This window comes from Furipterus horrens, unplaced genomic scaffold, assembly GCF_987537825.1.
Source record: "Furipterus horrens unplaced genomic scaffold, mFurHor1.1.pri manual_scaffold_17, whole genome shotgun sequence".
NCBI classification, from domain to species: Eukaryota; Metazoa; Chordata; class Mammalia; order Chiroptera; family Furipteridae; genus Furipterus; species Furipterus horrens.
The window spans coordinates 79,009,534-79,026,361 of record NW_028327187.1 but is presented as its reverse complement, the minus strand read 5'-3'; the positions used below and the strand labels follow the sequence as shown (position 1 = coordinate 79,026,361).

The following is a 16,828-nucleotide window of genomic DNA, read 5'->3' as shown; positions in this document are numbered from 1 at the left end:
ATAGAAGATGTTAAAAAATAACCAAATGGAAACTATAGAAACATAAAGAACAATCATTAAAAAAACAACTCATTGAATGGGCATAATAGAATAAAAAGAGAAAGGGAAAGAACCAGTGAACTTGAAAACAGAACAATAGGAATTACCCAATCTGAATAACATAGAGAAAAATATTACCTTACAACTACCAAATAATAACACAACTATATGTATATCTGGTTGTAATTTATTACTTTAGATTAGTTGGAATTTTATTCTAAATTATATTATTTATTTCCTGTTTTAATCCTTCTGAGCTTTTCTTAGAAACAAAATATTATGAGAAAAAGAAAATAGTAATTTCACAATCAATATGATCTTCATTAAAATTAAAAAGTAAAAATAATACCTACCATTTTTATTGAACATACACATAAATACAAGAACGCAAGATCTTCTCTAGTCAAGATACAATGAGCCCCTAATTAACGCAAGTATTTCAACATACCCTTATCATTTCCATGGTATAAAATTTGAAGATACTCACCTTCTAACTAAATCCGGTTTTAGAAGAGTTGCTTGTTGTTCAACTCCAACTGGTTGAGATATAGGCTGTAAATAATATAGAAATAAAATGTTATGATAACAGCAAACTTCAAGCAAAGATGAAAATTGCTTTTATTTCAGGAAACATACTTGTTACATTTCATATTTTGGTTACTTCACAAACCAGGCAAAACATCTACACTATTGAATGTCTATATCAATCTTATTATTGATTTTACTGCCAAAGGTAAAACAATAAACTGTAGCAATACTCATTTTCATTAAGATTTTTCATTAAGAAAAGAGTATTGTTTTACATGCTTTTGTCTGTGTTATTTTTCAACAGAGAACAATGACATTCAGCTTTCAGTCCTGGTTGTAAAAATACTCCTAAAGAAGAGTTACTGCCATTACAGAAACAGATAAATCAATGACACAAGCTTTAACATACTGTGTGTTCTCATCTTCCCTGCTCTTTCTTTTCCACAAACCTACTGCCAATTTATTCCTTTGAGGCGTTAGTATTGGCGAGCTGCAATACTGATTTCTAGGAAGAAAGTATAAGCCCTTTAAGAAGGCAAATGCTAACCCTGCTGGAAAACCATTTAAAACATTTCTATAATCCATCCAATGCATTACCACTGGAGATAGCAGAGTGACCTTAAAATGCAAACCTACCCAAAATGATCACTTCCCTACTCAGTTTAAAGCCCCTATGATGGCTTGTCATCTTCTATAAGGTTTAGTTCTTTTGGATGACAAATAAAGTCCTCGGTGAAGTAGTCCCTGCCTCATTCTCTAGCCTCTTCTCTGCTCAATGCCACACTGAATGAGTTGGACTTTTTGATATACTGTGACTCTACTTATATCCCTTCATCTCTCAGGACTATTACAATTACCCCTTAAGTCCTGTGCACAATTTGGGCATCAGAATAAATAATGATAGGAACAGAATATAACCCATTCAATAAAATAAGAACCCATGAAATCATACTGATACAAACAAAGGAAAGCTCTTACATTACAAGGCTAAGTAATAAATATAAGGACTGAGGAAGTTAGAAAATCATCAATGGATGATAAAACTAATGGGTGAACGTTGAATGAGGAACAGGATATTTACATAGTTTCAAAATATCTCCTCACAGATTGCTCATTAATTATAAAAGCAAAAAACAATCACTTTACAGTAAGACTTGGCAGGCCCCACCTTAACCAAGTAATCAAACTTAACTGCAGCAATGTTGGGACACATTGATATCACATGCCTCCTAATATGACACGATGTGCAAATAACACAACATTACTTACTTGTTATTCCTGATAAAAATGCATGATCTGAATCTGAAATTGAAGAACATTCTATAAAATAACTGACCTTTATTTTTCAAAAATATCAATGTTATGAAAGACAAAGAAAGACTGAGAATCTGTCCCAGATTAAAAGAGACAAAAGAGACAACACAACTAAAGAAAATGCAAAATCTTCAAATAGATCTGGATTGGTGGGGGATTGCCATTAAGGACATTATTTGGAAAATTTGTGGAATTTTATTGTGAACAACACGTTAAAGAATAATATTATATTCATGTTAAATTACCTGGACTTGATCATTGTATTGTGGTAAGAAAATGACCTTGTTCTTTCACAGAAATATTTATAGGTAAAAGGCATCCTGTTTGCAACTAGTTCTCCCATGCTTCATAGGGGAAGTCATATGCAGATGAATGAATAGTAGTAGATGGATCAATGGATGGATGGATAGATGGACACAACAACCAACAGACAGACCGCCATTCAGTAATGTCTTTTATCATGTCCCTCTTTATTATGTCTGACTCCAGGGACTCTATGTGATTTACCTTTGTATTCTCAGTGCCTCTTAACACAGTGCCTAACACATTTTAGGCTTCCAATAAATGCTTGAAGGTAGAAAGAAGAAAACTGTGACATAAGAAGAAAGGTTGTGTCATAAAAATGTTTGTGATCCAGTATTACCAATTCTGGACATCAATTCAAAAGAAATACAAAGGAAAAAGTACATAGTATAAAGTTTGTTTCATAGTAAATGGCAACTATGCCTGTGTTTTTTGTGTGTTATATAATATATAGTAAATATTACTCAGACATGAAAAAGGAAATCTTACCATTTGTGATAGCATGGATAAACCTAGAGGGCATTATGCTCAGTGAAATAAGTCAGTCAGAGAAAGACAAATATCATATAATTTCACTTATACGTGGACTCTAAAGAACAAAATAAATGCACAAACAAAATTGAAACAGAGTAATAGACACAGAGCAAACTTATGGTTGCCAGAGGGGAAGCAGTTTGGGGGACTGGGTGAAAGAGGTGCAGGGATTAAGAAGTACAGATTGGTAGATTACACAATAGCTATGGGGATGTAAAGCACAGGAAATATAGTCAATAATATTGCAATAACGATATATGGCGAAGGATGGCTACTAGAACTATTGAGGGGAACACTATGTAACCTATATGACTGTCTTACCACTAAGCTGTACACCTGAAACCAATAAAAAAATTTAAAGAAAAGAAAAAGCTGATAGCAAATTAATTGTCCAGGAACAGGGAGAGTTAGGTAATTATGAATACTTACTGCAGTACTGTGTGATCATTGAAAATTAATCATGTATAAAAATGTCATCAATATCAGTATTGATTTTGTATACAGCTACTGTGCTGAATTCATTTATTAGGTCTAGGAGTTTATTGATGGACTCTAGAGTTTTAAATGTACACTATCATATTTGCATTGCAAATGAGCTTTGTTTCTTCCTTTTCAACTTGGATGCCTTTTATTTCTTCTTCTTGTCTGATAGCTATGGCTAGAACTTCCAGTACTATGTTGAATGAAAGTGGTAAGAGTGGACATCCCTGTCTTGTTCCTGATCTTAATAGTAAACACCTTTAGTTTTTGCCAATTGAGTATGATGTTAGCTGTAGGTTTTTCATATACAGTCTTTATTATGTTGAGGTATCATCCCCTTATTCCCACTTTGCTGAGAGTATTTTACCATAAATGGGTGCTGGTTTTTATCGAATGCTTTTTCTGCATCTATTGACATGATCGTGTGATTTTTGTCTTGCATTTTATGTCATGTATCACTTTATGTATTCACAAATATTGTACCAACCTTAAATCCCACTTGATCATAGTTTATGATTTTTTAATGTATTGCTAGGCCCAGTTTCCCAATATTTTGTTGAGCATTTTAGCATCTATGTTCATCAGGGATATTGGCCTATAATTTTCTTTCTTTGCTGTGCCTTTATCTGGTTTTTCAATTAGGATAATACTGGCCTCGAAAAAAGAGCTTGGAAGTCTTCCCTCCTCTTGAATTTTTTGGAATCATTTCAGAAAGATAAGTGTTAGTTCTTCTTTAAATGATTGGTAAAATTCACCTGTCAAGCTGTCTGATCCAGGACTTTTGTTTGCTTGGAGTTTCTTTCTTTCTTTTTTTTTTTTGCTTTGTTTTTGTTTTAATTACTGTGTTAATTTCATTAGTTGTTATCTTATGCTTCAGGTGTTCTGATTCTCCCTGATTCAGTTTTGGAAGACTGTATCTTTCTAGAAATGTATCCATTTTGCTGAATTTGTCCAATTTCTTGGTATATAGTTGTCATAGTATTTTCTTACAGTCCTTTGTATTTCTGTGATAACAGTTGTTACCTCTCCTCTTTCATTTCTAATTTTATTTGGGTCCTCTCTCTTTTTTTTCTTGATGAGTCTGGTTAAAGGTTTGTCCATCTTGTTTATCTTTTCAAATAAACAGCTCCTGGTTTCATGGATCTTTTTAAAAATTGTACTTCATTGTTTATGCTATTACACTTGTCCCAACTTTTTCATCATTGACCCGCCTCTAATGAGTCGCCCCCCTCAGGCAATCCCTTTGTCCTTGGGTCATGTATATATGTTCTTTGGCTAATTCCTTCACCTTCTTTCATCCACTCCCCTGCTCCCCTTTGAAATACAGCAGCTGCCAGTCTGTTCAATGGATCTACGCCTGTTTCTATTTTGTTCGTTAGTTTACAGTTTATTTTGTTCATTACATTTCACATATAAAAGAGACCATATAGTATTTGTTGTCTTTCACTGGCTGGCTTATTTCACTTAGCATAATAAGCTCTAGGTCCATTGATCTTACTGTTTCAGTCTCTATGTCATTTATTTCCTGTTTGATCTTCATTATTTTTTTTTTCTTCTCCTTGCTCTGGGCTTTGTTAATTGTTGTTTTTCTAGTTGTTTTAGGTGTAGGGTTATATTATTTGATACTTTTCTTGCTTCCTCAACTTGTGTGACCTTTTTCTTCACCAGGTTAGGGAAGATTTCTGCCACTATTTTTTCAGTTTCTCTATCCCTTGCTCTCTTTCTTCTCCTTCTGGCATCCCTATGATGTAGATGTTGTTCCAAAGTTCTCTTAAACTACCTTCTGCTTTTTAATTCTTCCTTTCCCCTTTTGCTGCTCTGATTGAGTGGTTTTTGTCTATTTTCTCTTCTAATTTGCTAATTCTATCCTCTGCTTCATCCAACCTACTGATTATTCCTTCCAGTGTATTCATTTCAAATATGTTATTCGTTTTTCTGCCTGGTTATTTTCATGGTTTCTATGTCCTTCCTGCTGTTTAGAATCCTTATAAACATTACTTTGAACTCTGTGTTGGATAAATTGCCTCAATTTCATTTAGCTTTTACTGGAAGTTTCTCCTGTTCTTTCATTTGGGGTCTGTTTCTTTGTTTCCCCATTTTGGCTGTCTCTTTGTGTTTTTGGGTTCTTTTTTTTTTGTATGTATTAAATACAACTTCTATGAGTCCCTGACTTGGTGGGGTAGCCTGCTGTAGTAGGTGTCCTGTGGTACCCAGTGATGCACTCTCCTTGACCACCTGAGCTAGGTGCTCTAGGAATGACCATAGTGTGAGTTATGTGGGTCCTTCTGTTGAATTGTTTCTTGATTGCTATTGTCCTATTCATGGTATATCTCAACCCTTGGGCTGGTTGACTGTGAGACTCAACAAATTGTTGTAGAGATGGTGACCAAACCAAACCAAACCAACTCAACAGAAAAAGAAACAAACACCACCAACAAAAAGAATCAGAAATGGGGGGAAAAAAAAGAAAACAAGAAATAAAAATAATAATAAAAGACAGGAAATAAAATTAGTGAAGGAAAAAAACAGGAAAGAATATGAAAGAAAGAAAAGGATAGAATGAAAAAAATTATAGATAATAATAATAAAAAATATATAGGGAAAGGAAAAGGAAACTAAAGAATATGAAAGAAAAATAGGAAGAAAAAGAATAGAAAAAACAAAGAATAGGAAAAAGAGAAAAAGATATGAAAGCAGAGGGAGGGAGGGGGAGAGAGAGAGAGAGAGAGAGAGAGAGAGAGAGAGAGAGAGAACAGAACAAAAAACAAAAAATGAGGTAAAAAAGATTGAAAAAGAAAAAGGTGTGGTTTGCCTCAGCAGCTTCTTGTGCCTGGTAAGATCAGTCTCTGGATATCCCGAATGTGGAGCTCCTTGAATGGCTTTCCAAAGCTGGCCACTTGTTGGGCCAGTCCATGACCGCCCAAGAGGTTTTCTATTGCAAGTCAATTTCAGATGCTGTCTCCGCTGCCCTCTTCCCGCAAGTTTTTCAGGGCAAGATTTCTCGTAGACCCATGTGTTGGGGCCTGCAGAGCCCGGAGGTTGGGTCTGCCTCGGGTCTCGCCCTTAGAATCTGCCCACTCTGAGTTGCTGTCCTGTCCCAACTCAAATGTGCTCAGTGGGAGTAACCAGGACCTGGCAAGGGTAATTCACACAGACTGGAGAGTAGAGCCCTCACTCTGTAGGTGGCAGAGGTGGTGGTGGGCACTTCCTCTCCATCCTGTGACTGCAGGTGAACTCACTGGGGAGAGCTTGGCTCTGCTTCCGCGTATTGAAGCCACATTGCCCAGCCCTTGCCCGTCTGACTCATCATGGATAATAATCGCCCTGGGCAGTGCAGTCACAAAAACCCAGCTCTGGGTGACTCGCTGGCACCTCCGCAATGCCTATCCAAGCAGGAGATTTAAAAAAAAGGGGAGGGAGGGAGAGAAAAAGAAAAAGGAAGGAGGGAGGGAGGAAGGAACAAACGAAAGTAGATCTCTCCATGTGGTTAGGACTAACCAAAACTCACAGCTCTAACCATTCACAGAGAAAAATGTCCCACTCCCCCCCCCAATCTAAGTGAGCAGAGCGGAGTCAAATTTCCAACCCAGCACCACCATATTCCTTTGCCTTGGCACTGACTCAGCGTTCAGACTCGGTGGAGGTTCATTCTCCAGCGCTACATGTGAGCGAGAGCAGTCCTCTTCCTCAACCCTCAATGTGCACTCTGGCTCTCTGCCCAAAGTCCTTAAAGAGAACAGAGGGCCCTTCAAATTTACCGCTGCGTGTATGGATAAGACCCCTCCTTCATACCCTCCAAACTGCTACATGGCTCTTCCAGCAGTCACAGATGCAGCATACTTCCCAGGCTAGTGTTGTAACAATGGGCTCTCCCCTTTTCTGGGGTGGTGCACTCAAGTCTTCCAGGTGGACTGAATCCCTATTGCTTCCCATCGCCCAATGCTACACAAGCTCCCCCTCCCGTTTCTCGTTGCTCTGGTTTGGCGCCCCCTGAGTGACCCCCAGGGTAATGGAGTTCTGCTAGCTTCTCAGTCTCCACACTTGTGTTAAGGTGCTCATCCTGTCCTTGTCTCGTCCCATCTTCCTTACTGTTCCTGTTTATAAATTTCCAGATCAACTACATTTCAACTGTTTTTTTTTCCCTTAAATGAATACTCTGCAGTTGATCTGTAAGTCCAATCTAGGTCTGGAAGGAAGTGAACAGACCTTCCAGCTACTCGGTAGCCATTTTGAAACCTCTCTGCATTATTTCAATGCACACTATAGTTTAGACAAAAAAAAGTAGGAAACGTTTCATTAAATAGAAAGACATCTACAAAAACGGCCCTGCGTATATTTGTAAATGTTAGTTTTGAAACTCCTAGAAATATTATGACAGAACTTGATTTGAAACTATCATGTAAAAAAAGCAGATAAACCAAACCATTAGCCATGATTCTGTGGGCTAACACAAGTAGCATAAATAATCCTGTTAATCACTACAAGTCATTATAAAATATAATTCCAGATTGTTGTCATAAAATCAATATTTTGTTTCTTTTTACTTAATATATAGGCTTTGTCAGAACATGGAGGCAGCTAGAATGCACACCCGGACTTTTGACATATGCAAATCAACCATATGCAAATTAACCTGGTCCTAGCCATTTCCAGAGGAAATGCTGATTGACTTAGCAGGTTCCCAGAGGAAATGTTAATGAACCTAGCCCCATATGTTAACTAACCTGGTGGCGGAAAAGCAATAAAATGTAAATAACCTACTAAATATGTTGATAAGCAAACACCCTCACCTAAATGTGTGTTTGTCGAGTATAAAAAGGCGCCTGCAGAAAGACGTGCCAACAGGTGATTCCTATGCGCCACGGAGGTAGAGCGGGAGTCTCTATTCCCCATTCCCTTGCTTCTAGTGGCTCTTTCTTGGGTTGGTCCCGGAATTTTCTCTTTTCTCCACCCTCTTCCCTTTTTTCCCTCAATAAACTCGTTGTCTAATCCTACAGTGGTCTTCGGGTGATCAAGACTCCCTGATAGGTTTTGCCTCCAGATTTATGCTTCAGGACATCATGTTACTGCTCTATCTTGCTAGGACCCATCATAATTCTTTCAAAATTCTGTAATACAAACATTTATCATGTTGGATACATTTTGACTCTTGCATGTACAAAATAAATGTTTACCAAAGTATCTTGCCTTCAATGTTTAAACAATGATTATATTGAAGAGCTAACTACCTAATCTATAATTAGAAGCTAATATAATTTACCTACAAAAAAACCCCTCAGAATGGGTTCACTACAATGGAGAAAATAGAAGGTAGGAATGGTATGTTGTGTTCATCTCTCCCCCATCCCCCACCTTCAAATGCAAATAAAAAGGTACTGATCTGTTTTCCTAAGATCTTGATATCTGGATACCTGAGACCTTAATAACTTCCTAGCAAACTTCAATAAAACTAAAGTACCTCTGGAAACTTGCAGACTGAGGACAAGGCCAAAATGAGAAGCAAAACTAAGCCTGGATTCCATGGGCCACACTATTCTCTCCTGACTATCTTGACAGTTGAAGCTCTCTCTTTAACTTGTTTCTAGATTTTTCCCACCCATGATACTGTGAACTCTTGGAGGGAAGAGGCCATATCTGTTATCACAATATTCCCAGTGTCTAACCAATACCTATAAAGGAAATGGCTGCTCAACAATCTTTCGCTTTTATGATGTTCTCGTTTTTATTATTTTTATTATAGCAACAAAACAACCATTACCTTGAGCATTTATTAAGTGCTAAGAAGTTAATATACATTATTTAACTAAATTCAACTCTTATGACAACTCTAAGTGGTAGGTATTATCTTCACTTTTCAAAAAAAGGAGGCTGAGGCTTTAAGTGATAGAGGCAAAAACTGAGTAAAAGAAAATGAATGAACAAACAACTCCAGAGAGGACTGAAGTACAGTAGGGGCTTTTCTGTCAGTCTCTGTTAATTCCTAACCCTTCTTATCTACTTTACTATTATTCGCTCTCCTCCCATCAGTGGTTCTCCACCCTGAACGCACTGTTTTATCTTGAGCAAAGGAATAGAGGGGAGAAAGAAATAGAAAAAGAAAATCCGAGCTCATGAACAACATTCCAGAGATTCTCATTCAGAATTCTGGAGTGAAGGAGACCAATAAAACTTGGAAGTATTTTTAAACATTTCACAAACTGCATTACTGTATTGTCAACATTACCTAACATGTCTCTCCCATGAAGACAACAACCACAATTTACTGAGCACTTACTACATTCCAGGCATTTCTCACACATCTCATCTAATCCTAATAAGCCTGCAAGATAGGCATTTTTTCCGACAGAGAAGTTGAATTGCTCATTGAAAACCCATTTCCTGCCACCCACAGACTACAGCATTTTAAATTTCTATTAGGTTTATCTATCAATCCCTCTTTCATTTTATGCATTTCAAAGTAAGTTGCAAATGAAAGATAGACATATTAAAACTTCATTTCATAAATTAGAAGAGCCAAAGCTAAAATAAATTAATACCTTTCAAAGAGCCAGAGTTCAAACTCAGGTCTAACTAAAGATACAAACTGGCTCAAATCTATATATACGCTGTATATACTGTTTAACAGTGAAAATACTGCTTATTAAAGAAAATTATCACTGTGCATGATGCCCACTTTCATATTTTTATATTTATAAAGAACCCTTCACCTATAAAGTCACTGCTTACCTAAGCCTAATTCTTAGCCAACCTTGGAATCTGAATAATGAAATGTACCCTAAGAAATAACTGATCCACAGCAGAGTTCCTTGGATAGACTCACATGACGACACCCAGGCTGTTTAACAGGCAGAAAAAGAAAAGATGAAAACACAACAGCACCACAAATACTAACAGACAAGAGGATAGAAACTACAAAGAAGTTTCATTAATTATAAAGCAGATAGAACTGAAGGAAAAAAAAATTACCTGGGCTTAACTCCAAGGTCTCCCTAGGGATCACCTCATGAAAAGGAAACTGAAAGACTTACACTTCACACTTTCCCTATAATATCTGCCCTCAGTTGAGTTATCAAGCGTCTGTAACAACCAGCAAATTGATCAGGTACTGCTCTTATCTTAGCCCTTCAAACTTTCTGCAGCAATTTAGAGAAAACAACACATTTTTTTTTAAGTTACAGGAGTGAGAATGCATATTGAAGATGAAAAAAGGAATTAACTGAGCCATCTGGAATTCTGGGAAGTATATTCCCTACAAATAAAGCCAAATTGCCAATAAAAAAGAAATTATTTAAAAAGTTATGATCCTATTCTGATGAAATAAATACTAAAAATGTATTTGTGTACAACATGCATAGAAAAATGTCTGAAAAACATTAAAGGTTTTGAGAGATGGGATAACAGTTAAGTTCAACTTTCTTTCCTATATTTTTATTTATTTATTTAAAAAAATTTTAAAGATTTTATTTATTTATTGACAGGGGAAGGGAGGGAGAGAGGGTTAGGGGAAGGGAGGGAGAGAGCAAGGGAAACATCCATGTATGGTTGTCTCTCGTGCGCCCCCAACTGGGGACTCGGCCCACAACCCAGGAACTTGCCCAATCTGGTTCGCAGGCTGGCACTCAATCCACTGAGCCACACCAGCCAGGGCGATACTTTTCTGTATTTTTGAAAAGTAGTTATAAGAAGTAAAGATTACAAAAAAAGAAAGAAAAAAAAAAAAAAAGTCCAGAGCCACGGTCCTGGACGCGGGTTTCCTCCGGGCCTCCGGGATCACCTGGTATCCGGTCTCATAACATGCTTCCCAGGACCGTGATACGCTCCTGGGGTTCAGGTAAGCTATTGACTGAGTGTGGTGAGTTCTAAGTCACGAGCTCTTGGTTACGTGCATTTTCAGCTAGGGAGAATCGTGGGGGCTGGAGATTGGACACTGGGGGCTTGGCGATTGGATAAGGGGTGCGAATAGAATCTTGGCGGCGATGTTGGGAAGCCTGAGTGTAGATAACGGGGATGTGAAGTACAGCCAAACTCAAACCTGAACACGTGGGCGGGGAACTGGAGCTTTGGTGAACTTTCCGGCTGACGTTTGGGTTCTTCCTACCAACGCAGTACCATCCCCATCCCCATCCCAGTGCTAGATGTGGGGAATCCTGAAATAAGACGCACAAAGCATCAATCTGAGACTTTAGGATCTCGGAACTCATGGCTCTAAGACTTTAGAGCACATACATGTCCTGGTGGAATCTCAGGCTACATTCTGATATGATTATTCGGGGTGATCTGAGAGCCCTCGCTGCTAAGGAAGGTCCCATCACTTCTGTACCTTTGTCCTTCCTGGCATAATTTTTCAACCGGCCCTGGCTCTGCTAGATGGAGAAAATCCAATTAAATACTATCAGTCGTGGAAGTGGGAAGTGGTAAACGAAACCAGGGATTATCCTGGTCTGAGAGGTACAGAAGCCCTATTATTGTTCGGCTGTATGTTTACATTTCTGCCACTTGCAGTACCAGTTCCGGTTTCTTTCTTCGGAGCAGCTCATACTTACTTGATGAGAGGGAAGGAGAAAGTGAGAATGTCTTAGACTGATTCCTATTACTTGTCGAAGGAGGCTGATAAACCTCTCCCCTACTTTGTTTTCTTCCTGGACTGCTTAATTATGGCTTTTGGAAAGTAAGGGAGGGTATTTGTTTTGATGCAAACCTCAATCCCTCCTCCTCTTTGTGCTCCACCTCGGGTGACTACAATCTCGGTGGACGCTACCACTGTGTGGGACGGTTTTTAAAAAATTTCTTTTAAAGTGTGCACAGGGCAAACCCTGGGTATTTTCGCAAATGCGTATGTTTGAGAATTAACAATTAAGGAGTGTAATGACGGGTCATTTGTGGTGGACAAACAACTCTTGTAACTGACTTTAGACTCTTTCAATTTCAGATGCAAACTGAATGTCGTGAAAGCGGAAGGGGCGGGCCTTGGGGGAGGTGCCGCCCGTGGTCTTAAGTGCCTCCTCGCAGTCTGGCTGGCTAGTTGTTCCCTGTGAGAGTCCAACGCTTAACCATTTCTCCGGCATCTTCATCCCATACGCTGCAGTCATTCCATCCAGCAGTGGCTAGTTGCCACGCACCTTCTAAGAACCAGGCACTGTGCATGGTACTTCATGTGCTTTTTTTTTTCTAAATTGAGGTCGCATTTACACCCATTGCAATTAGAAGATTTCAAAATGTAGGACATTTTCATCACCCCTGAAAAGCCAAGTGATTTTTTACAAAGGCCCCAAAGTGAATCTGTGGGTAAGAGGTTACTTTCTTACATAAAAACAATTATAGTCTCCCAAGGACTGCAAATACACCGAATTTTTTTTTTTCTTAACCTGGGTGATGGGTGTATATATACGTGATCCTTGTATTGTTCTTGATATCCTTGTACATGTCATAAAGATTTTATTATAAATATTTTAAGTCAAGTATTCAGGTTAACTTGTGAAATTTTTTTAGCGATATTCAATCATGTTCTACAAAGAGTTTTTACTCATACCAATAATGTAATCCTTAATATTAAAAACTGCACCTGCCTTTAAAAATAAACTATCAATGCATATTCTCATCAGTTCAGGTCAGGTTTGACAACCAAATGAATTTGGCAACAAATATAGGAAAATTCTTTCAGTATCTAGAGACTTTCAGAATTCAGGCATTACAGACCTACAATAGGAGGAAAGAGATATCCACAATTATAGGAAGATACTTCAATACATTTTTCTTAGAAAGTGAAAGAGCAATTGGACAATAAAAGTAAAGCTATCAGGAACTGGAATATTATAATTTAAAAAGCATAATGTAATAAATATGCAGAAAACTTAGAATACTCCTCCCAGAATAGAAAGTATAAATCTTTAACAAAGAGATTACTAAAATATCAAATTCCAGAAGTAGAAAGCACTCTGATTATAATGTCATAAATATAAAATTAACAATAAAAATCTATCCAATTCAAAATTAATAATCATTTTAAATAATTTAAGAGAAAATCAAAGCAAAAATTTTAAACTTCTTATAAATTAATTAAAACACTGGACCATTGGTATAAGAATAAAGGTCAAAGGAACAAAACAGAGAGTTGAGAAATGACCCAAGAATGTATAGTAACTTCAGATATAATAGAGATGGCATTTCAGATCACTGTGGAAATGATGGACTGTTTAATATGGAAATGATGGACTGTTTAATAAATATGTAGGGAGAAATGTCTATTAACTTGAAAAAGCACAGCTAGATCTTTATCTCACAGTACACACAAACACAAAAATCCAAATGGATTACAGAACTAAACAAAAACAAAATATTTTAAAGTATCAGAAAAAAAATAGAGAAGAATATTTTATGTTCATGAGCCTTCCTAAGCAAGACACAAAATCCAAAAGAAAAAAAAAAAAAGAAACGATGAATATATCTGATCTTCTTATAGAGGAAAAAAATAAATGCTTCTGTGAAACAGAAGACACTATAAGAAAATTAGAGACACCCCAGGAGAAAGTAACTGCAATATATTTAACACAGGATTAATATCAGAATGTATAAGTAAATTTAAAAAAAAAAGGAAGACTTCAAAAGGCAAATGCACAAAATATATGAATGGCATTTGCAAAGAATAAAAATGAATGTTCAATAAATATATTAAGTAAACAAACTAAGGTACAGCCATACAACAGAATACTATTCAACAATTAAAAGTAAGCATCTACTGATACACTTAACAACTAGAATTGCTCTCAAGTCAATCTCAAAAGGACACATATTATATGATTCCATGTATATAACATTCTTGAAAGGACAATAGATCAGTGATTGCCAGGTGCTAGAGGTGGAAGGTGACTGACTATAAATGAATAGCTCAAAGGAGTTTTTTTCGGGTGATGGAACTGTTCTGTATCATGATTGTGGTAATTATGCATGAAATAAATTCATAGAACTACAGACACCCAAAATAAGTGGATGCATGTGAAAATTGCTGAAAGCCAAATAAGGTTTGTAGTTTAGTTAATAATAATACCGTATCATTGTCAATTTCCTGGTTTTGATCATAGTTATATATATATATATGGGAAAGCTGAGTGAAGAGTACACAGGATCTCTCTGTACTATTTTGGCAAGCTATGTGAGTAAAATCATTTCAAAATCAAAAGTTTAAAAAAATCATATGAAGACATGCTCATCATCTCTTCTAATCAGGAAATGCAAATTAAAACTATTATTTTTCACTCATCAGCCTATCAAAAACATCCAAATTATCAAATATTGACAGTAATATTATATCATTGCTTGATGAAAATTTAAATTGGTGTAGCCTGCTGGGAAAGCAACTTGATAATATGTATTAAAATTAAAAATGTGTAGAGCCTATGCTCCAGTATTTTTGCCCCAGTGACTCCTCTACCATGATCTACTATTGTAACATTAGTTTAAAGAGTGAAAAGTTGAAAACAGCCAAAATGTCAATCCATAGATGAATAGCTAAATAAACTGCAGTGTGGTCATTTACAAATGAATACTATGGGGCAATTACATAAAACAAAGCATATCTCTATGTAGTAAGAGACATATTTCCAGGACACACACTTGAGTTAGAAAAAAACAATACAAAATGACACATGATAGGATCTTTTATGTGCTTAGAGACAAACACCAAACCAGAAAACAGAAGGCAATAGTACATAGGCAGGGAAAGACTCAAATAAGACTTCTCTGCATTGTTTTAAATTTTTACCAGGAGCATACATTGGCATATTACCCAAGTAATTAAAAGTAATGAGAAAAAGATTGTTCAAAGTAACGCAAATATTGTGATAAAGAATCAAAGTGATATTCAAACACTGTACTGAGTATAGATAAAAAACCATAGGAAAATGCTGAGGTCTGGTATTTCTCTCCAGAGGCTGAAAATGAAACCCTCTAAACAAATGTTTGATTAGACCACAATGTCAACTGAAAAGCAATCAATCTCAACCATCAAAAGTACTAATGCATTAGTACTAACACATCACAGAACAGGAGGTTAAAAATGCTGACCTCTGCAGTAGATAAAAAAAATCAGAATAAGTGGTTTTCCATATTATTGGACAAAACCATCAAAGCCACGATTGACACAGTTGAACTCACGATTCACTTTCTGTCCCTTATATGCACTAGTCCATTGCTACATGGGGAAATAAAATGGAGAAATACGAACAGATATTAAGTTGTGTAGAAGTCCTGATTAGGCAACAAGAGTGATAAACATTAACAAAGGATCCTTCTCTCATTAACAGCAGGATGATAGTAATATCTATAGCCATTCTTATTTATTAATTTATTCAGCAAACATGTTAACAAGCAACTATTTGTCAAATACTGTGCTAGGTACGAGGAATAGAGATAAATCAGGTCCATATCTTGCTGAAAATAATTTTCCATTTTATTGGGGACACAGACACAAAATAAAAGCAACAGCTTCCTATTTGACTGAGCTCAAGAGTCCTCTCCCCTTTGCCTAGGCAGAAATTCACTCCATTCCTTTGTCATCTACTCTTCAGGGTTTACTGATGGGTATATAGTGGTTACTGCAGTTAAATTAGGGATGATGTTTTGCAAAAACAAAAATTAGGAAAGAAAGGTTCTACTTCTGGTAAGGATCCCATCTCATCAATACCCTGTAGATACCAACAAAATGTGCAATAGACAAAGGTCCAGTCCAGGCATCTCCTGACCCTTTACCCAAGGGCAGAAGGCAATGCAGGGCATTATGTCCCAAACCTCTACCCAGTGGTAAAGAGCCATGCAGACCCCACAAATACTGACCTTCTACCCAGCAGTAGATGGAGGCCAGCCAGGTAAGTACTTTCATTGCTTCTGTACCACTACTCCCCACATCTAACACTTGAAAGCCCAGAGGAGCATGTCCACTCCTTGCAGGAAGGAACAATAGGATCCAGCGAGTGCGCAGCCAGAGCCAGAAGACAGAGCAGACCTGAATAGCATTACAAGAGCTCATAAAACTAAATTAGCATTATAACTCCTGCCCACAACGTAGGATAGAACCTACAGGCTAAATTTAACAGGGCAAGTGTCTGCTAAAACGGATTTAAGTATGATAAAGTCTGTGTGTCCAGAATGTTCAGGATACAATAAAAAATTCACTTGTTTTACCAAGAACAAGAAAAATCACGACTCAGATGAGGAGAGAAAATCAATTCATACTAATACCAAGATGATTCTGGTGTTGGAATTATCTGACAAGGATTTTACAGCAACCATTAGAGAAAAAAAAAAAAAAGACTCAGAGAGCAATTATTTATCTGGAAACAAATGAAAAAATAGAAAACCTCAATAAAAACTGAACTTATAAAAAACATATAGGAATAATTAAATTGAAAAATATAAAAACATAACTTAAGAACTAACTGGGTGGGCTAAATAGACTGGGAATGACAGAAAATAGGACCTGTGAACTTGAGAACAAATTAATAGTTTTTTTTACTCAGTTTGAACAACAGAAAGAAAGAGACTGAAAGAAAATGAACAAGGCCTTTTAAACTTGGGAATAAAAAAAAGGTTGAAAATTCATATAATTGGAGCCTTGGAAGGAGACAGGCAAGAATGT

The 16,828-nt window shown here is 36.8% G+C and overlaps 1 protein-coding gene across 4 annotated transcripts in view; it reads right to left on the bottom strand.

Annotated features, from left to right (window-relative positions):
* Positions 1–16,828, bottom strand: part of WNK3 (WNK lysine deficient protein kinase 3) — a 118,304-nt gene that overhangs the window by 41,666 nt on the left and 59,810 nt on the right. For all 4 annotated transcript variants that reach the window (XM_090264413.1, XM_090264409.1, XM_090264410.1 and 1 more), the window contains one exon: positions 527–591. In XM_090264413.1, the coding sequence (XP_090120539.1) occupies positions 527–591 (65 nt within the window). The remainder of the gene's footprint in view (positions 1–526; positions 592–16,828) is intronic.